General features: G+C 51.5%; 1 protein-coding gene across 11 annotated transcripts in view; it reads left to right on the forward strand.

Annotated features, from left to right (window-relative positions):
* The first annotated feature begins 224 nt into the window (after window positions 1-224).
* Window positions 225-24,500, forward strand: part of PLA2G6 (phospholipase A2 group VI) — a 70,851-nt gene continuing 46,575 nt past the window's right edge. For 2 of the 11 annotated variants that reach the window (XM_055251769.2, XM_055251775.2), the window contains exons 1-2: window positions 225-295; window positions 12,910-13,163. In XM_055251769.2, the coding sequence (XP_055107744.2) occupies window positions 12,955-13,163 (209 nt within the window). In that variant the 5' untranslated portion in view covers window positions 225-295; window positions 12,910-12,954. Of the gene's footprint in view, window positions 419-474; window positions 969-12,909; window positions 13,164-24,500 lie in introns of those variants that run through there. The other 9 variants (XM_063623062.1, XM_063623064.1, XM_063623061.1 and 6 more) reach the window with 7 other exon arrangements.

Consider the following 24,500-nt stretch of genomic DNA (forward strand, 5'->3'; position numbering starts at 1 on the left):
TGCCAAGAAGCCGGGCACCTTCTGCCCCGCACAAACATGGCCGCGCCTCGCCGCCGAGGATTGGCTCCCGCCGAAAGCTCGTCCTCCCTTGGCTAAGGGAGCCCCTTCCATTGGGCAGTTAAAAAAAAATGGCGGACCCCGCCTCCGGCCGTCCTCGGGTGCGGGGGCGGAGCCTAGAGGAGGCCTGGGACAGGGCCACCAGTGATTGGCGGAGAGCGGTGGTCAGGCCATCACGTGGCCCGAGGCTCGTTTGTTTGCGGAAGTAGGAGGAAGTAGAAGTGCTGAGTAAGCCGAGGTGAGTGACCTCGCAGGTGGGCGGGGCCTGGGGTCCCTTCCCTAACCTCCTCCGCGCTCCGGACTCCCAAGTCTCGGTCCGACCCTCCTTTGGATCTTCCTCGTGTCTCCGATTCTGAGGCATGTCCTCCATTGACCCTTATGTGACTCCCTGAGTGCCCCCACTTTCCATCGTTTCATCCCCCTGCGTCCCCAATTCCCATCCCGAGACCGCCCGTGTCTCGTCTCGAACTTGTGGACCCCAGGGACCGCAGCTTCGACCCTGAGTTCCTCCCCTGAACCCCAGTCTCCTCCGTGTGTCTCCCTCAGTATCACTAACTTCCCGAGTCAATCCGTCTCTTCTCTTTCCCCCACTCTCAGCGCCTCTTTAGGCCCCATTGGCCGTCCTCATTTTCCTTCCTGTGCTCCTCTAAGTGCTCACTTGATTCCCCACTTCACCTCCGTCTCCACCTTTCGTGGTGCCTCTACCCATTTCTCACTCCCTGCTTCTCCTGCCTTTCCTCCCTGCTTTTCCTCCCTGCCTTTCCTCTCTCGCGTGCCTCCAGACCTGCCCCCGACGTGCTCCCTCCTTCCCCTCAGCCTGGCCACCCCAGAGTCTCCCACTCCCAATCGTGTGTCCACCTCCTGCTCCCACAGACGACTTGGAAGCTGGTGACAGGGAGCATGTGACTCGGGTGATCATGGGACTGGGTCAGGGGCAAGCCTGTGGGTGTGGGACAGGGAGGGCACAGGGCAAGGGGACCTGTGGCCGTATTTTTAATGGGCTACCCACATGACCCCAACGAATACCTCCCCCTAGCTTCTGGGTCTTTCTCTCACCTGCCTCTTACCCGCCCAACAGGATGTCAGGCAGGTTTGGTTTGGCAACGTTGAGGCTCCACCCTTGGGCTGAATGCATTGTTTTTGAATGCATTGTTTTTGTTACAGTCTCTGCCTGGAGTTTGGAAGCTGTTTTCTGTCCAAGTCTCAGTTTCCTCATCGGTGACAGGGGGACTGTACCTCCTGCCCTCGTAAGGCTGCCATGAGGTTCAAAATTTGAATGAGAAAATGTAGAAGGTAAAGCTTTATAACCAGTAGGGCCCTGTACGAATACATGATTTTACTGTTGGGTCATAGGCAGGATTGAAAGGAATGGAAAGGGAAACGGATTGAATGAGAAGACAAGGAGAGAAGGATGAGCAGGAGGTCCCCTGTCTTTCAGTGTATCATCTGGCAGTGTTTGTTCATCACCTCTTGTGAGTCAGGCTCTTCTGTATATGTTCTCTTCACCATTCATTCAGTCAGCGTTTATCTAACAAATATTTATGGAGTGTCTGATGTTCTAGGCTACCCTTGGTGTGGCCAATGATATTCTCATTTCACATGAGAAAAAGAGGGCGAATGAGTTGCTTGAGGTCACACCAATGAGGTTGAAGCTGGAATCTGACACCAGAGCCTGTGTGATTGTCCTCATGTGTAAGGTTTGCTACTGTTGTCTCAGTGCTTAGGACACTTTTTGTTCCTTCCATGGATTACTTTCTTGTTACATGACAGACTCCCCAAAAGGGAGTTTCCCTCTTACTCAGCAGAATGACATCACTAAGAGATACAGAAAGGAGAAATTTAAATACTGTGTATGTGTGTGTCTGCGCACATCTATTGGGTGTGTGCTGGGGGAAGTAGGTAGGCAAGGGGTAAGGGGCCGCAGTGAAGAGTGTGTTACAAGCTTCACTTTGTAGAGGGTGGCTCCCTGGGAGAATATGTTCTGTGTCTTTCACAGTGGATTTTGATAGGATCATGTCTTAAATGCCTCTTCTCGTTTTCGGATGGTGATCTCATCCAGTCTTATTTCTTTAAGTGCCATCTCTATTCTGTCAGCCCACAAATTTATATCCCCAGTCCAGTCCAGACCTTTCCCTGGAATGACAGACTCAACTCTAGTTGCTTACTCAGCACCTCAAACTTAGGCTTTTCAAACTTGAAGTATTTATTGATTTATTTATTTTTTTGAGACAGAGTCTCACTCTGTCACCCAGGCTGGAATGCAATCGCGCAATCCCGGCTCACTGCAACCTCGACCTCCTGATTCTCCCACCTCAGCCCCCCGAGTAGCTGGGATTACAAGCATGCGCCATCATGCCCAACTAATTTTTGTATTTTTGTAGAGACAGGGTTTCACCATGTTGGCCAGGCTAGTCTCGAACTCCTGATCTCAAGTGATCCACCTGCCTTGGCCTCCCAAAATGGTGGGATTACAGGTGTGTGCCACCACGCCAGGCCTCAAACTTAGAGTTTAGAATTGAGCTCCTGTTAGTTCTGCCCTCCATCCCTGACCCCACTCTTCACCAAAACATGTCCCTCCCACTCCCTTTCTCATCTTAGGAAATAGGAGTATTATTCATTCAGTTGCTCAGGTCGAAGCTGTGAGATTATCCATGATGCCTCTCTGTTTCTTACCCCACACCCAGCCAGAGTGATCTTGTTAAAATGTTGTTTCTTTGCAGTGGTCTCTCCTCTCATGGCACACGCCTGGCCCCCTGTTGCCTCTCTGATGTCACTGGCTTCCTTGCTTTTCCTGGAACTCGCTAAACATGTTCCAGCCCCATGGCCTTTGCACACGCTCTCTTTGCCTAGGTATTCATATGACTTTCATCTCTCTCCATCAGGTATTTATTTAAGATCAATTTCTTGATGAAGACTTCCCTCTTCACCCTATCTAAAATTTCACTCTCCACCTCAGCACTTCCTATCCCTATTCTCTGGTTTTTCTCCTCAGTAGTTAATTGGCATCTAAAACCTTTGTAAATATTTACCTGTTAATCTTCTTTATTATTAGTAGCTGTGTCTAAAATATAAGTTCCAGGATGTCAGGGATTTTGTGGGGTTTTTTTTGGTTGGTTGTTTGTTTTGGTTTTGAGACAGGGTCTCACTCTGTTGCCCAGGCTGGAGCCCAGTGGTGGGATCTCAGCTCACTGCAGCCTCCACCTCCTGGGTTCGAGTGATTCTCCCACCTCAGTCTCCCAGGGAGCTGGAATTACAGGTGCACGCCACCACACCCAGCTAATTTTTGTATTTTTTGGTAGAGATGGGGTTTCACTATGTTGGCCAGGCTGGTCTTGAACTCTTGACCTCAAGTGATCCACCCGCCTCGGCCTCCCAAAGTTCTGGGATTACTGGTGTGAGCCACTGCACTCGGCCTTGTTTTGTTTTAACAGGGTCTCACTGTCGCCCAGGCTGGATTGCAGTGGCACAATCACAGCTCACTGTAGCCTCGACCTGCTAGACTTAAGCAATCCCCCCACCTCAGCCACCTTAGTAGCTGGGACTTACAGGCATGAGAGATACCATGCCCGGGTAATGTTTAAATTTTTGTAGAGGTGAGGTCTCGCTATATTACCCAGGCTGGTCTCAAAGTCCTGAGCTTAAGTGATCCTCCTTCCTCGGCCTCCTAAAGTGCTGGGATTACAGGAGTGAACCGCTGTGCCTGACCAGTCTGTTTGTTTACGATTGTATCCTCAGCGGTTAGAACAGTGCCTGCCACGGTCCATCTCAGTAAATATCTGTGGAGTGAGTCATAACATGGGCCACACTGTACCATGCTACCAGCCCAAAGATCTCTTAAAGTCACCCTTGTCTCATGTGCTTGGGAGCTCCAGTGACAGTTTCGGGGCAGTTTGCTTCCAGCTGTGGTCCAGCCAAGCCGAGTGAATGAAAGAGACGCTTTTTCCTTTTGTGAAAGGACGTTTTGCTCTGGCTCACGTGAGCAGCAGTGCATTTTGAGACGAGGGCCTTGGCTTTTGGAATCGAAGAGCCTGTTGAGCAAGCCTCGCTTAGCCACTTTCTTTCAGCTTTCTCCTGAGGGCAGTTTGAGGATTAAGAGCCTGATGCTCCGGATTCCAGCTAATTGGGTTCAGATCCTGGCAAATTGTGTAACCTGGGCCCCAGTTTCCTGTGTAATGTGGAGAGACTTGGACCTTTTCTTTCAGGTGTTTGGAGGGTTAAATGTGGCAATTCGGCCGGGCGCAGTGGCTCATGCCTGTAATCCTAGCACTTTGGGAGGTGGAGGTGGGCGGATCACCTGAGGTCAGGAGTTCAAGACCAGCCTGGTTAACATGGTGAAACCCCATTTCTACTAAAAATACAAAAAATTAGCTGGGCGTGGTGGTGCGTGCCTGTAATCCCAGCTACTGTGGAGGCTGAGGCAGGAGAATCACTTGAACCTGGGAGGCAGAGGTTGCAGTGAGCCAAGATCGTGCCACTGCATTCCAGCTTGGGCAACAAGAGTGAAACTCCGTTTCAAAAAAAGAAAAAAAAGTGGCAATTTACCTGAAACAGTGGTGAAGCATCTGGCGCCCTGTGGGTGCTGGGCAGCAGTGGGTGCTGATGGGGTGTGAGGGGATGGGATCAAGCCCTTTCCCACTAACTTAACAAAGAGGTTGGAGTGAGCTGGGGTCACAGGGAACATTTGCGGGGACATTTTGCCAGGAGGCTGCCTTGGAGGTCCAGAGGCTCAGATGGGAGCTGACGTGACCCCTGTGTTCATTCAACGTTTTCTCACCCACGGATTGAGCACCTGCTGTGTGGCCAGCCCTTTGCCTAGTGCTGTTCAAGAATCAGAGGACAGAGGCAGGCAACCTCCCGCCACAACCCGCCACCCCATTTCCTCTCTCGGGGCCTTGATTTCCCCATATGCCAAACAGGGAGAATGATTGCACCTTCGTTGTTTCTTTTTTTTTTTTTTTTTTTTTGAGATGGAGTCTCACTCTGTCATCCAAGCTTTAGTGCAGTGGCGTGATCTCAGCTCACTACAGCCTCTGCCTCTCAGGTTCAAGGATTCTCCTGCTTCTGCCTCCCAAGTAGCTGTGATTATAGGCACCCACCACCACGCCAGGCTAATTTTTTTGTATTTTTCGTAGAGATGGGGTTTCTTTCTCACCACGTTGGCCAGGCTGGTCTTGAACTTCTGACCTCCGGTGATCTGCCCGTCTCACCCTCCCAAAGTGCTGGGATTACAGGTGTGAGCCACCGTGCCAGGCTGCGCCTTCCCTGTTTCTTTGTGAGCTTGGAGGTGGATCACAAGTGTGAAACCCTTTGCCAACCGTGAGACGTGGTGGCCTTGTGAGAGGCCGGAGGCCGGTGTGTGGTGGCATGCTCACGTGCTGGGTGGCATAGACAGTGGGAGCTACAGGAAGGAAGTTGGGGCAGCTTGGCACTCTGAGCGGACCCTGAGTTTCCAGCCTGCTCTGTCTTGACGGGGCGGGAGGAGGGTGCTCAGGAGGGTGTCACTGCTGCCAGGTTCTGCTGCCAGGACCATCCAACAGTTGTTCCAATCATGGGACATCCTGTCGTCAGCAGCTGGGGCTCGTGAGGCCTGATTTCCACCTCGGGCAGTTCTGTGTGTGCTCCTGGAATCCCCCACGTGGCCAAGCCTGTGAGGTCTGCTTCCTGGTCTGCTGCCTGTGGGTTCCTGTCACGCACCTCTCGGGCAGCTGTCCGGCTCCTCTGCTCTCGGCTTAGTCAAGGAGGAAGCAGAAGGCGTGGAGTCTTTCCTGCTTGGACTAGGAGTGAGCTCAGCCTAAGTGCCCTGACTATATATAAAGCTGAACTTTCCACACCAAAGCCTGGGGATGGATCAGTCCGATCACTTAGGGCCGCTCCTGAAGGAGTGCAAGTGCTAGATACAGGTTCTCTCGGTGGAGGAGCGAACCCCTTGTGGGCCGTTAGCCACTGGTGGGATTTGAGCATATTTCCCTATCTGTTGTGGAGAGGAGCATGGCAGCTCAGAGTGGGTGGGAACAGTGTGTGTGGTCCCTGTTATCACCTTCAAGGGAATAAAGTGTGTCTGGGGGCTTCAGAGGTGCTGGCCCCATGGGCTTATAAGTGGCCCATTCATTCATTCTCATTCATTCATTCAGCAAACATTTATTAAACACCCACTGTGAGTCAGGAACATCATGCCAGGTGCTTAGGGAAACAAATCAAAGCGGGTGGGGTGAGCAGCCCAAGCCAACAGATGCACCCCCATTCTCACATGGTGTGTGTTTCTGTGGGCTGGGCCCTGGGTGGTGTGGGGTGCTGAGGAGAAGGGGAAGGCACACCAGGCTGCAGGGCGGAGGTGCGGGTATGAATTTTTAGAGGAGATGGCACCTGAGCTGAATCTTCATGGATAAGAAGAGATTTATTCATTTGTCCTTTATGGAGCACACATTCAGGTTAAGAAAGTGGGGAGGATGGGCTAAGCCGATGGAGCGTATGTGCGATATCCCCAGGTGCACTGAGACACGAGTTTGACGTGTTCTGGGAGGATCGATGGTGCGGCGTGGCTGGAGTAGAGGTGAGGGATGAGCTGGAGGGGTGAGTTGGGCCAGCTCTCATGGATGCTGGAGTCTGGGCTTTCCCTGGGAGGTCATGGGGCGCCACTGGCCAGGGTCAGCAGGGAGACCTGCAGCTGGATTTGCGTCGTACAGTGGGCATGGAGGGGTGTCAGGCTGGGTTGGGAACCGTGCAGGCTGGAAGGGCGCTCTGGTGCTCTGAGCATTCAGAGGGGGCAGCTGGGCCTTGAAGAACGAGCAGGGGCTCCGGCAGGTACTGTAGAGCGCATTCCAGGGAGGATGCAAGTGCAGGCCCCTTTCACTCCAGAAAAGCAGTTTTCACACAGACCTTCCAAAGGGGAGGAGAGGGAACTGCCCGGGCCTGGCAGCTGTGGCAGATAGCAACCATCAGAGGGCAGGGACCACTCCTCTCCTGCCTCAGACCTGCCCAGGGTCCTTCAGGGAATTCGTAGCTGAGGAGGAACCAGATTTTTGGGACTGAGTTCTCCCTCACCACCCACTCTGAGCGACCTTCTTGCTCCCTTGTTCTCTACTGCACTTCTTCCGGGGCTTGGCTCCTCGTCGTAAGAGGAGCTTCCCTGGGCATGGTTAGGGGCGTGACTGACATAGCAGCCACTGGACAAGTGGCTCCGGGTGACCTGTGTTCACGTTGATCGCAGCACTAACCACGGCCCCTCCTCTCGGCACCTTCCCCTCTCAAGCCATCCAGTCCCCGTGAAAATGCTCACTTCACGGGTGGGCTGAGCAAGCCCCTGATCTCTGCCTTCCCCCATGTCCTGATCTGCTTCATCTGCTGTGAAGGCCTCTTGCCATTTCCCCTGCTGGCAAACTCCTGTTCTTCTGGAAAGTTCAGCTCAAAAGTCATCCCTTTTAGGGGGTCCTTCCCCCAGGGGACCGTGCACTTGACGAGACAGGGACTGGTCTTGGGTCTCTCTGGTGACTGTTGTATGAACCCAGGTAGTCACTTCCAGGGAACTCATCAGAGATTCTACCATTGGCTCCAATCTCCCTCTGTTCCTACTCAAGGTTTTTTGTTTCTTCGTTTGTTTTTCTTTCTTTTTCTTTTTTTTTTTTTTTGAGACAGAGTCTTGCTCTCACCCAGGCTGGAGTGCAGTGGCGCAATCTCGGCTCACTGCAAGCTCTGCCTCCCGGGTTTATGCCATTCTCCTGCCTCAGCCTCCCGAGTAGCTGGGACTACAGGCGCCTGCCACCAAGCCCAGCTAATTTTTTTTTGTATTTTTAGTAGAGACGGTTTCACCATGTTAGCCAGGATGGTCTCGATCTCCTGACTTTGTGATCCACTGCCTGAGCCTCCCAAAGTGCTGGGATTACAGGCATGAGCCACTGTGCCCAGCCCGTTTGTTTTTCTTTTTTGGTGGACATCAACTTTAATTTGCCCTTTGTTTTGTTTTGTTTTTGAGGCAGAGTCTTGCTCTGTCTCCCAGGCTGGAGTGCAGTGGTGCAATCTTGGCTCACTGCAGTCTCGACCTCCTGGGCTCAAGTGATCCTCTTGCCTCAGCCTCCCAAGTAGCTGGGACCACAGGCGCACATCACCATGCCCAGCTAATTTTATTTTATATTTTGCAGAGACAGGGTTTTGCCATGTTGCCCAGGCTGGTCTCGAATTCCTGGGCTCAAGCAATCTGCCTGCCTCAGCCTCCCAAAATGCTGGGATTACAGGCACAAGCCACTGTGTCCGGCCTTAATTTGCCCTTTGAACATGTACAATTTGGGGCCTCTCCAGGCCTCAGTTTCTTGATCTCTGAGATGGGATAATAATACTTGTTCCTCCCGCCCTTCAGCTCCTCAAGGGGAGCCTAACACCAGCACACTCTCTGTCAGTCTTCCCTGAATGCACCCAGCAGGCAAGCTTGGTTTTGACAGGGGATGGGTGAGCAGAGATAAGGAAAAAGGCCAGAAATATCTGGCTTCCCTCAAAGGGGGCACCAAAACTGGTACCTGGAAATTGCCTGGCTTGGACAGGCAGAATTGTCACTGTCAACCCCCACCACCAAAGGTCTTGGGTCTTTGTCTTTCTGCTTGTGGTGTCTGAGAGAGCTGCTTGACACAGCCGAGCTGCAGTCTGTGTCAGGTGACCCAGGCATCCTGGGGGTGCAGGGAGAAGCCCAGGTAAGGAGCAGGAGGGGCTGGTCATCAGTGGGGAAAAGTGACTGTCTGCCCCACGGGAAGGTCAAGGGTAGGAGGCTGTGAGAAACCAGGGGGAGAGATGAAGTGAGGCATGATGGGGGTGGCTCTCACCCACCATCCCCCTCTTGCAGCTGTGCTGGGAAGAGCCTGGGCTCCAGGGTCCAAGGTGGCAGGGACAGAAGGAAGCACGTGTGAGCACTTTCTCCCTGCTGGCCGCCTTCCTGGTTGGCAATGCCGTGAGTGTTCCAGGATGTGGCCCCGTGGCTGTCATTTCCTTTCTTCCACCTAGCGATAACAATGGCCACTGTTTGTGCGCCCACGGTCGGCCTGTGTCCCAGACACCTTCCCTCCATTGCGTCATCTCGTCCTCCCGCCAACCCTGAAGGCTGGATGCCAGCCAGGCCTGTCGTTTCTGTGGCCATGCTGCTGTGGGTGTGTGGGGGGCATCCCCCAGTCCCAGGCTCTGGTAGGGGGGACACAGGCTGGGGCACTGATGAAGGGGTCTCTCTGGGGGTGTGGAATCTTTCTTTGATTTGACTGCACCCCTGGTGGCTTTCTCTTTCAACCTGAGGCTCATGGGTGCTGGATGCTCTTGACTCTCTGCCCTTCCTGGGAGCACCCCTCCGCGTCCCTGCGGGCCCGTCCTCGGGGGAGCTTCTCTGCGCTCTTCCAGGCCAGGCCTGAGTCCCACAGGTCCCCATCTTCCTGGCTGCAGCCCCCAGAGGCTCAGCCTACACTGCTACTTCCTTTGAAAACTATAATCGCTTTACATAGCGTCTGGAAAATAGGGAAAAGAAAAAAACAAAAGCCCATAAACCCAGCACCCTCATCTACTCAATGGCATGTTTTCTGTCAGTCTATCTTGGTTTGTTTTCTATCAGGCTTTGTGTTTTCTATGCATAATATTTACTCAGTTAAATTTTTGTTTTGACAAACTTTCTGTGAGCCAAGCTCGTGGACGGAGATGAAAAGATGAGCAGCTGCCTTTGAGAAACTCAGACTCTGGGCCAGCCCAGCTGGGTGCCAGCTTTCACTGCTCCACCCACTAGCTGGGTGACCCTGGGCCTGTGACTTTACCCCTCCGTTCTTTGGTGTTTTCATATGTAAAATGAGGATAATAATAGTAACCACTTCATAGAGTGGTTGTGCAGACAAAATGATTAATGTACGTAAAGCTTTCAGGATGGTGCCAGAAAGATGCACAAGAGTGTTTGGTAGAAGGATGACGAAGCTTACAGTCTGGCAGGAGGGGCAGTTGTAACGTGCTGGGGTGTGATAGTACAGATGTGTTTAAAGTGAGGGAGAGCCCAGAGCAAGGAGAGAGAACCTGGCATCTGGTGATGGTATATCAAGAACATTTTAGGCCAGGCACGGTGACTCACACCTGCAATCCCAGCACTTTGAGAGGCCGAGGCAGGCAGATCGCTTGAACCCGGGCGTTCGAGACCAGCCTGAACAACATGGTAAGACCCTGTCTTTATAATTTTTTTTTTTTTTTCCTGAGACAGAGTCTTCAGTCTGTCACCTAGGTTGCAGTGCAGTGGTGCTATCTTGGCTCACTGCAACCTCCACCTCCCAGGCTCAAGCGATTCTCCTGCCTCAATCTCCCAAGTAGCTGGGATTATAGGTGCCCACCACCATGCCCAGCTAATTTTTTTTTTTTTTTTTTTTGAGACGGAGTCTCGCTCTGTCGCCCAGGCTAGAGTGCAGTGGCGCAATCTCGGCTCACTGCAAGCTCCGCCTCTGGGGTTCACGCCATTCTCCTGCCTCAGCCTCTCTGAGTAGCTGGGACTACAGGCGCCCGCCACCACGCCCGGCTAATTTTTTGTATTTTTAGTAGAGACGGGGTTTCACTGTGGTCTCGATCTCCTGACCTCGTGATCCGCTCGCCTCGGCCTCCCAAAGTGCTGGGATTACAAGCGTGAGCCACCGCGCCCGGCCACCCAGCTAATTTTTTTGCATTTTTAGTAGAGACAGAGTTTCACCATGTTGGTCAGGCTGGTCTCAAATTCCTGACCTCAAGTGATCTGCCCTCCTCAGCCTCCCAAGGTACTGAGATTACAGGCATGAGCCACCATGCCTGGCCTCTATAAAAATTGTTTTGAAGAAATTACCTAGGCCTGGTGATACACACCTGTAGTCCTAGCTACTCAGGAGGCTGAGGTGGAAGGAGGTAGAGGCTGCAGTGAGCCATGATTGAGCCACTGTACTCCAGCCTGGGCAACAGAGCTAGACCCTGTTTCAAAACGACAAGAACAAAAACATTTTTAAGGAGGAGGTGAGAACCATTAGAACCGAGCTTGGATTTGAAGAAGGGTCAGGGCTTTCTCAGACAGAAAAGGAGAGGAAGAACATTCCAGATAGACATCACTGAGAGATGTCCCTGAGCCTTGTAACGGGACACTGCAAACTTTTCTTCAGTTGTTATAATCTTTTTTTTCCTTTTTTTTTTTTGAGACGGAGTTTCGCTCTTGTTGCCCAGGCTGGAGTGCAATGGCACGATCTCAGCTCACCGCAACCTCCACCTCCCGGGTTCAGTCGATTCTCCTGCCTCAGCCTCCCGAGTAGCTGGGATTACAGGCATGCGCCACCACGCCTGGCTAATTTTTTGTATTTTTAGTAGAGACGGGGTTTCTCCATGTTGGTCAGGCTGGTCTCAAACTCCTGACCTCAGGTGATCCGCCCGAGTCGGCCTCCCAAAGTGCTGGGATTACAGGCGTGAGCCACTGTGCCTGGTTGGTATAATTATTAGTATTGATCTTTTTTCCTTTTCATGTGCCTCTTAGTGGGCCCCTTGCTTTTGTCTTCCTTCTGTCCCCAGGGTTGATTCTGTGCTCAGCACATAGGCCAGGGAAGAATGTGGCTGTGACCCAGTGTCCACTCAGATGTCCTCTCTCCCCCAGGGCACCTATACTCTGTCCTTAGTGTCTTTTGTCTGGTGACATCTTGGCACAGAGGCAGAGGGCAGTCTCCATCTGATTGGCGCCTGGCTTTGGTGACAGTACCTTAGGAAGGAGTGTATTTTCTGGGAACCTAGGAAATAACAAGCTATCTAATTCCATCATCAACACTGGGGACAATTTCCATGGCAGAAACTTTGAATATGCAGCGTAAAGTTACCACCCAGACACTGCTGCTCCTGAGTCTTGAATGGCATCTTCTGCAGGGGCTCCCCCACCTGCCCCCGCAGAAGGTGCAGTTCGTTCATTTCCAAGGAGCTTGCTTTTGTGTGCTGTCTCTCAGAGCTCTTTGGGAAACCTGTGGTAGCAGGAAACAAAGGATTTAGACCAATGCCGATGATCCCCTTGCTCCGATAGAGTGTGACATGATGCTGGTCACCTTTTGGTATCTAGGAGGGGGGACATTGATTTTGCTTGCGGAAGTGAAATGATCCATGCTGGCCTTTTTTTTTTTTTTTTTTTTTTTTTTTTTGAGACAGAGTCTCACCCTATCGCCCAGGCTGGAGTGCAGTGGCACGATCTCAGCTCACTGCAACCTCCGCCTCCCGGGTTCAAGCGATTTTCCTGCCTCAGCCTCCTGGGCAGCTGGAACTACAGGCGCCTGCCACCACATCTGGCTAATTTTTGTATTTTTAGTAGAGGCGGGATTTCACCATGTTGGCCAGGCTGGTCTCGAATTTCTGACCTCAAATGATCCACCCGCCTCAGCCTCTCAAAGTGCTGGGATTACATGCCTGAGCCACTGTGTCTGGTCCATACTGGCCTCTTTGAGTGCTGAAAGGTTATCTCTGTAACTTATATAGTGAGAACCCTCCATTTGCCCAGGGCATTACTGCCTATAATGTATGTTCACATGTGCTATCTCCTTTGGTCAATACCACACACTACAGGTGAGGAAACTGAGTCTCTGCTGGGACACTGGGTCAGGAAGCAGGCAGTTAAGGTCACCTGCACAGTGGCAGCACAGGGGGACAGCCTTCTAGGTACCCAGCCTGGCCTGGGGATTCTGTCACTTTTACCTCCCACTCAGTGTTGTTTCTCTTTCTTTCCCCTCCTTTTCAGGTCCCTCCAGGCCCAGGATCTGGGGACAACACTGGTGGGGAGTGATCTGGGTGTCTGTGCAGGAAACCGCTGCACTGGGTGAGGTGGGCATGGGAGACTGTGCCTGGCTGACCAGAGACCTCGTTTTCTTCCAGACAGAGGGGGAAGACAGTGGGGCCTCCCCACCTGCCCCGCAGAAGATGCAGTTCTTCGGCCGCCTGGTCAATACCCTCAGTGGCGTCACCAACTTGTTCTCTAACCCATTCCGGGTGAAGGAGGTGGCTGTGGCCGACTATACCTCGAGTGACCGAGTTCGGGAGGAAGGGCAGCTGATTCTGTTCCAGAACACTCCCAACCGCACCTGGGACTGCGTCCTGGTCAACCCCAGGAACTCACAGAGTGGATTCCGGTGGGTGATGCTCAGCGGGAACATACTTCTCTGCTTTCACTCCCCCACATCTCGGATTGGAGGTCTCATTGGCCGAGAAGCAGCTTCTTTGAGTCTCTATCTGAGGGGTCTGGAGAGGGGTGGGAGAGAGGGGAGACTGTACTCTTAGACCAGAGGGAAGCGCTTCCGAGACGCCACACTTCTGGCCCGTCAATGTCACAGCACGAGGCCGGGGATGGAAGCCTGGGTTGTTTCTGGCCTGGAGGCTTGACCTATATGGACAAAGGGAAGAAGGAAGGACAGGGAGACTGAGAGTGTCCACATCAGATAAGGCCCACAGGGAGAACCTTTAGCCCTGGCTCTTTATTTTTGGTTTTGGTTTTGTTTTTTGAGACAGTCTTGCTCTGTTGCCCAGGCTGGAGTGCAGTGGCTCAATCTCGGCTCACTGCAACCTCTGCCTCCCAGGTTCAAGCGATTCTCCTGCCTCAGCCTCCTGAGTAGCTGGGATTACAGGCACCCACCACCACACCCAGCTGATTTTTGTATTTTTAGTAGAGACAGGGTTTCATCATATTTGCCAGTCTGGTCTCAAACTCCTGACTTCAGGTGATCTGCCCACCTTGGCCTCCCCAAAGTGCTGGGATTACAGGCGTGAGCCACCACGCCTGGCCTAGCCCTGGTTCTTTAAGGGCATGGCCATTCTCATAGGGGCTGCCCAGGGTTTGCTCAGGAGGGCTGGACAGAGCTGTCGCCTCTTGGGGCATGCTGGGACTCCCCTGGGCTTGAAGGGAAGGCTCAAAAGCCAGAACAGGGCTGAGGGAACCGGGCCGACGGCAGAGCTGGTTGGGAAAAGGGGAGAAACAGCCAAGGTTCCAAATGCAGGCCCCAGCAGTGCTTGGCAGACTGGCATCTAGTTGGGCTCAGACAGATATCCCTGTTTCCGCTCACCCATCCATCTGGCTGTCCTGTCAGCCATCCATTCAACATGCACCAAGCACCTCCAGTGTCTCCAGAGTCCTGGGCTCCGGGCCAGTCCTGGCTGGCCCTGTGAGATGACAAACATGCCCTGTGTCTTTAAGGAACATACAGTCTGGTGGGGGAGGCCCGGTGCAAACAGGCATTGTAGCACCCCTTGAGGAGTGCTGTGACGGAGGGAGAGCCTAGGAAACAGTGTGGATCACAAGGAGGTGATTGAGAGCTACTCTGCATCTGGAAGAGTGAGGAGGAGCCTGTGTGGCAGAACAAAATGGATAAGGTCGTTCCAGCCATGCAGAGGTGTGGAGGTGTGATCCTGCAGGCAGGGGCTCTGGCTGGATCCCAGGTTCATGCAGGGCTTTGGTGAGAGTGAGGCTGAAGGAAGCAGCTGGGGACTCATTCTGACTGAAGAGGCATGGCAGGAGGGGTCTCTGAAAGTGTCAGGCTGGGGGCCAGGGGCTGCCACCAACAGAAGAGCAAGGCAGGTATCAGGGCCCCATCCAATCAGGTGAGAATTCAGAGCCTGGCTCCACAAGGAACCTGAGGCAGAGGCACCCACAGCAGGTGCTTGGGCTAAATGCAGCTCAGTGGCCAGTCCAGGAACCAGTTTTAATACAGTGGGGCCATTCCAGATTCTGAGTGCAGATGGGGCTGAGCAGACTGCCTTCCAGCTGGACTCGATCAGGACTGACCCTGGACAGGGCAGGCTTGCACTTGTAGCTCAGTTTGACCTGAAGTCAAACTCCTGACTTCAGGTGATCTGCCCACCTTGGCCTCCCCAAAGTGCTGGGATTACAGGCGTGAGCCACCGCGCCTGGCCTAGCCCTGGCTCTTTAAGGGCATGGCCATTCTCAAGGGTCCACTCCTTGGAGAGCTGGACAGCCCCACTTTTGAGATACACGGCCCTGGGGATACCAGCAACCTCCACGTACCAATAATCACCAAGTTCTGTCAGTTGTAAAATCCCTTGACAGGATTCCAGATTTTGTCTCAGCCAGCTTAAGCCCCAGTGTGGGCAGACCTCCATCCCAGGGGCATTCGGTCCTTTGCCAGCAGCTTTTTAGCTACACCTAAGCTATTCGTGGTACTTTATAGTTTACAGGATTTTTTTTTTGAGACGGAGGCTCGCTCTGTCACCCAGGCTGGAGTGCAGTGACGCGATCTCGGCTCACTGCAAGCTCCGCCTCCCAGGTTCACGCCATTCTCCTGCCTCAACCTCCCAAGTAGCTGGGACTACAGGCACCCACCACCATGCCCGGCTAATATTTTGTATTTTTAGTAGAGAAGGGGTTTCACCATGTTAGCCAGGATGGTCTCAATCTCCTGACCTCGTGATCCACCCACCTTGGCCTCCTAAAGTGCTGGGATTACAATTTTACAGGATGTTTTTAAGTATGTTGGGTTAGCACATTCTCTGCCAACCCATAGAGGTGGGCAAGGAAGGCAGTATTCCATTTTATGTGTGAGAAAATAGCCTTGGGATGATAAGTGATTCATCCTAGATTACACAGGAAGCAGTGAAGAAACAGAATCAATGTCTTCTGGTTCGCAGTCCATTTCTCTGTCTGTGCTGCTGTGTTGTTTCCATGTATGTATGTATGTATGTATTTTTTTGAGATGGAATCTTGCTCTGTTGCCCAGGCTGGAGTGCAGTGGCATGATCTTGGCTTACAGCAACCTCTGCCTCCTGGGTTCAAGCTATTCTTCTGCCTCAGCCTCCCAAGTAGCTGGGACTACAGGTGCGTGCCACCACGCCTGGCAAATTTTTGTATTTTTAGTAGAGACAGGGTTTCACTGTGTTAGCCAGGATGGTCTTGAACTCCTGACCTCGTGATCTGCCCGCCTTGGCCTCCCAAAGTGCTAGGATTACAGGCATGAGTCACCATGCCCAGCCTTGTTTGTCTTATTTCTAAATTTTCTTGATTTATTTATTTTCACTGTCATAGCTCTGGAGTCTTTTTTATCTTCTCTCCTCTAACCTGCTCCCACCTGAGCCTTTCCATTTCAGCAGATAGCATCATTGCAGCTGGCTGTGCCAGATCCAGCCATCACATCCACCTTTCCAGCCAAAGGGAGGGAGGAAGGGCAGGGTGCAGAAGGTCAATCTCCCCCTCCTCAGGGACATTTCATGGAAGTTGCATGCATTGGCCAGAACCCAGTCACATGGCCACAGCTAACTGCAAAGTACGCTGGGAAGTGTTGCCTGTGTTGCAGGCAGCCACGTGCCAGTCGAGAATCAGAGGTTCTCTCCCCCTCCATCTTACTGCTGGCTCGCTTCTCCAGACCACAGTCATTGTGCATGTGTCTCCTGCTGCTCCAGCTGTGGCCTGCACTCCTCTCATCCTCTTCCAAGCTGCTGTCACAGTGCTGTTTCCAGAGGGCAAATCTGATTGGTCACTCCCCTGCTTAACTCCCCAAGGGCTTCCTGTTTTCTTTTATTTATATTTTTACTTTTTGAGATGGAGTCTCACTCTGTCACCCAGGCTGGAGTGCAGTGGCACAATGTTGGCTCACTGCAAGCTCCTCCTCCTGGGTTCACGCCATTCTCCTGCCTCAGCCTCCCAAGTAGCTGGGGCTACAGGCGCACGCCACCACGCCCGGCTAATTTTTTTTGTATTTTTAGTAGAGACGGGGTTTCACCATCTACTCTTAGCCCGGATGGTCTCGATCTCCTGACCTTGGAGGCCTGCCTCGGCCTCCCAAAGTGCTGGGATTACAGGCGTGAGCCACCGTGCCCGGCCAACTTCCTGTTTTCTTAACACATCAGGTGCTTAATGGCTTAAAAGGGCCCAGTGTGATCAAGTTTCTGCCTCTGTGTTCTCAGCTCATGCCGCCTTGTGCTCCTGGCCTTTGCCCAGGCTCTTGCTGTGGCCTGGAATACTCCCCTTTCTTTGCCTGCCTCCCTTCCTCTTGCCCTCCCCTGACCTGCAGGCTGGATTAGGATTTTCTGCTGGGCATCCCATGGCACCCATCCCTGCACTGGGGAGCCTGCCTTGCTGGTTGGCCACAGACCTTATGAGGGGAGGGACTGTGTCTGTTGGGTTCATGACAGTGTGCCCAGCCCCCAGCAGGTGCCTGGTGTAGATCAGGTTTGTGGAACAAATGAATGTGATATATTAATTCAGCTTTACAGTATTCACTGAGGGCTGCTGTGTGCCAGGCCCTCTGTGCCACCTGAGTGGAGGGTGGAGGACTGTTGCATTCAGGGCAGTTGAAGGAGTGAGCTGGGAAGTGGGAGGTGGAGGATAGGGACTGGGAGGCAGGGTTTGAGATTACCAAGGGTCCCAGAAGCAGTAATGCCAGGGCCTAGGCTGTGACCTGGAGTGAGGGCTGCGATGGGGTGGGGTGGGGTCGAGGCTGTGGAGGAGGGTCAGGGCACTGCCGGAGCCCTGGGGTTCTCCAGGGCCGGGGGTGGTCATTGCAGTGTTCTCCCAGCTCCTGTCAACACCATGCAGTCTGTGGAGAGCAGGCCTGGTGCACTGGACTTCCTCTGGCCAGGGCTGAGGTTCTGCCTTCTAAACGATTCCACTCCTGTGCTGCCCTAGAGGCCTCTGGACTGTCCTGAGTACTTGACGTGTGTTAGAGTGAGCGTGGGCTGCTAGCCTTCTGCTCCAGGTGGAGGAGTTTCTGTTATTCTTTTGCTGCTGTTGCTGCAGTGGGCTGCCAGGCTGAGCTTCTGGATAGACCTGGGGGATGGAATTAGGAGCTTCTGAATTCTTGGGTTGTATAACCTAAGGCCAGAGAGTGCCACAGCACTGCTGCTGGGCGGAGAGACTGGACCCTGCTGATACAGACGGCGACAGCAGCAGGAGCATCTGCAGTTTCCCAGCGGGTCCTGCATGCCTGGGCTTGGCACTAGTCTAAGTAGTAACTCATGTTATCCTCACGACAGTCCCACGAGGTGGGGTCATTACTGACCTATTACAGATGAGGAAACAGAGGTTTGCAGAATTGGAGATCACACAGCTGGTCAGTGTAGCGATTGTTCAGATCCTGTCACCTGGCTCCAGAACCCATTCGTTTACCTTTCTTACGTCAGGGCTGCTTTGTAGTGTGGCGAGCTGAGTGGAGCTCCACCCCCCTGGGCTGGTCCTGGCCCTTCCTGCCTGGCCTATGGTGCAGGGGCCCTGGCTCTCCCCGTGTGAGCCCCCAGGGGTCACTTGTAATATGCCTGTGTACATTATGATAGCATAGATACTTCTGTTCCTGGTACAGGTTAATCATTTACGGCTGGCATTGACTTGTAACAGATGACATTTGATGAAATCAGCCAGCCTCTCACTGGTATCTCAGCAGAAACAGGGCTGTACCTCCCAGGCATCCTGGGAAGAATGATAGAAGCGTGTGATCTGTGCTTCCCTACTGGGAGCTGACTTTTGAGGCTCTCTGGACTGGGACTTTGCCATAAAACTGCTTATCAGGAACCTCAGATAAGTGGAGTGCCCTGTGTCCTGGCCACGTACTCTGGGGCCAGCTCCTCCATCCATTCAGTCCGCCCAACATCCCATCCTCACCAAGCAGAGTGGAAAGCAGCAGGTCTCTGCGAGAAAAGGAGGCTCTGTCCCCAGCCTTCAGTGAGATAATATTAGAGTGGGGCCTTGTATTCCCTACACAGGCCTTGTCCCCGACACGGCTTCTTTCCCTTGCTTCTCCTTCTGCTAAGAATGCTCCTCCCCGACTCCTTGGCTGGACACACGGCTCCCTGCTCTGTGGGCCTGTCCGGTTCCCACTCAGAGCCTCAGTACCCGCCATGTGGCCAAGACACAGCCCCTCTTGCCTTAGGTTGCTGTGGGTCTGTTTCCACATCTGTTTCCCCTCCAGACTGCAGGGCTCCTGAGGGACAGGGCCTGGGGCCAAGTCTCCTCTGCGTTCCTGATGCCCGGTGTTATGCCACACTCTCTGTGGGTGCACAGTAAATATCTGCCGAGTGGCTAGATGTATCCATGGTTGCTAAAGGCCAAGTGTGTTGACCAGAGGGCGTGGGAAAGGCTCCCCTGGGGTGGCTGGGGTAGAGATAGACCTTAAGGGGTCTAGAAGACTCCACCAGCTGGAGGGAAAGGCCCTACAGAGACAAGGCACCAGGAAAGGCCCAGAGGACAGGGGAGGGGCCCTGTGGGGAGCCTGTGGGCAGGAAGGGCCTGTGCTAGGCTTTGAAACTGGGGACTCAGGTACTGTTCTAGCTGAGGGTCCTTGGCATTTTTTTGGTCTGGGACCCCCTGAGGTCCCTGGAGAATGAGAACAGGCTCACACAGCCACTTTCAAGAGGTTCGCAGGTCCCCTGAGGCTTAGCCGCAGACCCCTCCCATCCCAGCAGAGGCACAGCAGAGGCTTCTCCGAGTGGAGGCCAGGTGGCTTCCATCTGGGGTTCTAGAAGGGAGGGAAGAGACACACCCCAATGTGTCCTCCAGAGCCTCAGCCTTCTCCCTGAATCTCCCCTTTACCTCCTCACTGTAACCCACACCTGGCTCTCCTTGAAGGACCCCGCTTCCCCCACAGTCCCCTGAGAATTTTCTCTCCCAGTCCCTCTCCCACTGGGCCTGGAGGTGGGGTAGGGGCCTCCTTGCCCCCAGCCTTGAATCTTCTGTCACCCTGCAATACCACTCGCTGTTACCCTGGTGATAGGTATCTACAAGCCCGGGGTGTTCCCCCACATCCTCAAAGATGTGAACCCCTGACTCAGTGTTGCCTCTGGTTCCTGACCCCTCCACATTCACACGACCACCTGCTGGCCTTTATCATCGCCAGTGACAGCAGCTGTCCCATAAATACAAGCTTCAAGCACCCCACTTTCCAGTCTCTGCCTTCTGTCTTTCCAGCTCATTCCCTCTAGTCCTCCTCCCACACAGTGCTTCTCCCCATCGACACGGAATTGCTCCTGGCTGCTTTTCCCAGCCCCATCCCGTTCATGTGCCTCACTTTGTACCCAACGTGGACTCCATGACCTGTCATTGTCACTCCTTCACCTACACTTCCTGCCTCCTTGCTTCTCTCTCTCTTCGTCATCCTGGCATCACCAACCCCAGAACTGCTTGACTCCAGTTCTCCACCATGGCTAGGGGAACAGACCTTTCTGCTGACTGCTCTCACTTTCTTTCTTTTTTTTTTTTTTTTTTTTTTGACACAGAGTCTCGCTCCGTTGCCCAGGCTGGAATGCAGTGGCGCACTGTCAGCTCACTGCAACCTCCACCTCCAGGGTTCAAGCAATTCTTCCTGCCTCAGCCTCCTGAGTAGCTGGTATTACAGGCACCCGCCACCAAGCCCAGCTAATTTTTGTATTTTTTTTAGTAGAGACAGGGTTTTGCCATGTTGGCCAGGCTGGTCTTGAACTCCTGACCTCAGGTGATGTGCCTGCCTCGGCCTCCCAAAGTGCTGGGATTACAGGCATGAGCCATCCTGCCCGGCCCTATTGCTCTCACTTTGAAATCACGACATGAGCCACAGTGAGCCTATGATGTGGTTTGACATCTTTCTACATTTCTCTGTTTACCCCTCTCCCAGAAGGCATGCCTCCCTCCCTCCCCTCAGCCTGCAGCCCCTTCCCCTCTACGCTTACTCTCAGCTGATAGCCCTGCTGCTGTCTTGCTGAAAAAATGGAGACAGCCAGAGGAGAATTCCCTCCACCCCACGCACACACCTCTGTCCCCACCTACTCCACATTCCCTGTTGTCAGCACCAATGTGTCTAGCTGAGGGTGGTCCCCCCATTCAAGGCCATCATCTCCTGTCATCTACTTCTTGACACCATTTGAACAATTATTTCCCCTCTTTCCTACATAACACTTTCCCCTTTTCTACTATATATTTTCTGCTGTGGATTGAATGTATCCCCCCGAAATCATCTGTTGAAGCCCCAATCCCCCGTGTGAGGGTACTAGGAGGTCGGGCACTATGGGGGTGATTAGGTCATGAGGATGGAGCCCTCATGAATGGGATTAGTGCCCTTATAAGAAGAGACTTGAAAGAGATGATCTGTCTCTGCCATGTGAGGACACAACAAGAAGGTAGCCATCTGCAAACCAGGAAGTGAACCCTCACCAGGAACTCAATCAGCCAGCACCTTGATCATAGACTTCCTAGCCTCTAGAACTGTGAGAAATTAAGCCTCCCAGTCTATGGTTTTCTGTTATAATGTCCTGACCTAAGTTATTTTCCATCATTATACAATGGGTTATTTTTTTCTTTAAAAAAAATCCTTTCTTGACTCTACTTTTTCCTCCAGGGACTGCTTATATTCAACTGTCTTCATTCCTCTCCTCCTATTTTCTCTCTTTAAACTTTTCAAAAATAGCAAAATATAACACATATAGAGAAAATGATATACAGCTCAGTGATTTATCACAAACACCTGTGTAACCACCACTCGAATCAAGAGATAGGACATTACAGCACCCCAGAAGCCCTCCTTTTGTCCCCTCTTCCCAAAGAAGGGTGACCAATAACTTGCCTTTTATGATAAAGGCTTTTTCTTTTTTTTGAGATGGAGTCTTGCTCTGTTGCCCAGGTTGGAGTGTGGTGGCGTGATCTCTGCTCACCGCAAGCTCTGCCTCCTGGGTTGATGCCATTCTCCTGCCTCAGCCTCCTGAGTAGCTAGGACTACAGGTGCCCGCCACCACACCCGGCTAATTTTTTGTATTTTAGTAGAGATGAGGTTTCACTGTGTTAGCCAGGATGGTCTCGATCTGCTGACCTCGTGATCCACCCGCCTCAGCCTCCCAAAGTGCTGGGATTACAGGCGTGAGCCACTGCCCCCGGCCAAGATAAAGGCTTTTGTATCTGGCTTCTTTGTTCAGCATTTTATTGGCGAGATTGATATGTTTTGTGTGCAGCTGTCTGTCATTTTCATTACAGTAGAATTCCATTGTCTACTATATCACAGTTTTAGTTACTCATTCTACTACTGATGAAAATTTGGGTTATTTCTAGTTTTTTTGGTGCATACATGCATTACATTTCTGGTAGACATATACCTAGGAGTGAACTGGCTGCATTATGGGCCATAACTTGTCTTCAACGTTAGTAAATAATACCGCCTGTCTGTTTTCCAAGCAGCAGTGAATGACACTTTCTGTTACTTCATACCTTCTGTTACTTGGTACTGTCAGATTTTAAAATTTTAGTCATTCTGTCAGGTGTCTAGTAGTATGTTATTGTGGTTTTATTTTGCATTTGCCTGATTGCAAATGAAGTTGAGCACTTTTTGATACAGTGATTAACCATTTGGATATCCTCTTCAGTGAAGTATCAGCTCAATTCTCTTGACTATTTAAAAAATAAAGTTGTTTATTTTTTTCTTACAGAGTTTTAGGAGGATTTTTTGGGTATATGTGCAGTCCAAATACACACCTTTTGTCAGTGATAGGCGTTCAGCTGCACACACAGTGTTTTGCCTTTTTATTCTTTTAATGGTATCTATTGATAAACATGAGTTCTTAGTTTTAATGAAGTCGGATTTGTTCATCTTCTTTACGGTGTACATTTCGTGTCTTGTTTAAGGAAGTCCTTCTCTATCTTAAAGCTTTGAGAAGCATTCCTTCTTTCTCTTATTTTCTAAAAATTGTTGAAGATCCTTCCTTCCTTCCTTCCTTCCTTCCTTCCTTCCTTCCTCCCTCCCTCCCTTCCTTCCTTCCTTCCTTCCATCCATCCATCTCCCTCTCTCACCCAGGCCAAACTTCAGTGGCATGATCATGGCTCACTGCAGCCTCAACTTCCCAGGCTCAAATGATCCTCCTGCCTCAGCCTCCCGAGTAGCCGGGACTACAGGCATGCACCACCATGCCTGGCTAATTTTAAAAATTTTTTGTAGAGACAGGGTCTCACCATGTTACCCAGGCTGGTCTTGAACTCCTGGGCTCAAACAATCCTCCCACCTCAACCTCCCAAAGTGCTAGGATTACAGGCATGAGCCACATGTCCAGCCTGTATTATTTCTTTCTTAAATGTTTGGAAGAATTCATGGGTAAAGCCATATGACCCTGGAGTTTATTTGTGGGAAGCTTTTAAAACATGGATTCAATGTCTTTAACAAATATAGGACTATGAGATTTTCATGTCATGTCGGTTTGGTTATGTTGTGTTTTCAAGAAATTTTTCTGTTTTATCTAAGTTGTCAAATTTGTCTGCAGATCCTCTTATTTTCTTTTTAATGTATGGAGGATCTGAAGGGATGGTACTTTGTGTTTTCTCTATTTCTTGTTTGGTTTTGCTAGTGATTTGCCAATTTAAAAAATCTTTCCAAAGAACCAACTTTTGGCTTTGTTTATTTTTTGAATTCCTGAGTAGCTGGGATTACAGGTGCCCGCCATCACACCCGGCTAATTTTTTGTATTTTTAGTAGAGGTGGGGTTTCACCAAGTTGGCCAGGCTGGTCTCGAACTCCTGACCTCAGGTGATCCACCCACCTCAGCCTCCCAAAGTGCTGGGATTACAGGTGTGAGGCACTGTGCCTGGCAAGCCTCTTTTTAAATGGCACCAATCCCATTCATGAGGGCAGATCCCTGATGATCGAATTACCTCCTAATGGCCCCATTTCTTAATACTGTCACACTGAGAATTAAGTTTTAACATAAGAATTTTAGGAAGACACTAACATTCAGACCATGGAACATATATAAAACAGTTGTCCTACCAACTAACAGAATACACATTCTTTTCAAGCACACCTATATAAAAATTATAGACACTGACCTATGCTGGCCATAAAGCAAATATGAACAAATTTCAGATACCTGAAAAGATTTAGACTATGTTCTCCAACTACAGTGCAATTAAGCTAGAAATCAATAGCAAAAATGTAACTATAGATGAGTCCATATGTTTGAATTTTAAGCAAGATATATGTAAATTATCTATGGTCCAAAAAAGAAGTCACAGTGAAATTTAGAAAATATCTTGACCCAGCTGGGTGCAGTGGCTCACGCCTGTAATCCCAGCACTTTGGGAGGCCAAGGTGGGTGGATCACCTGAGGTTAGGAGTTCGAGACCAGCCTGGCCAACATGGAGAAACCCTGTCTCTACTAAAAATACAAAAAATTAGCTGGGCGTGGTGGTGGGCACCTGTGGTCACAGCTACTTGGGAGGCTGAGGCAGGAGAATCACTTGAACCTGGGAGGCAGAGGTTGCAGTGAGCCAAGATTGCACCACTGCACTGCAGCCTGGGCAACATGAGTGGAACTCCATCTCAAAAAAAAAAAAAAAGAAAAAAGAAAAAGAAAAAAGAAAGAAAATATCTTGACCCAATGATGATGGAAATACTACCTGTCAAACTTGTAGGATGAACTTCTACTTCTGGCCATGACAGAGTAGCCTGTATTTACTTCCCTTCCTATTTATATATTTATTTTTGAGATGGGGTCTCGCTCTGTCACCCAGGTTGGAGTGCAGTGGT

This window comes from Symphalangus syndactylus, chromosome 18, assembly GCF_028878055.3.
Source record: "Symphalangus syndactylus isolate Jambi chromosome 18, NHGRI_mSymSyn1-v2.1_pri, whole genome shotgun sequence".
NCBI lineage: Eukaryota > Metazoa > Chordata > Mammalia > Primates > Hylobatidae > Symphalangus > Symphalangus syndactylus.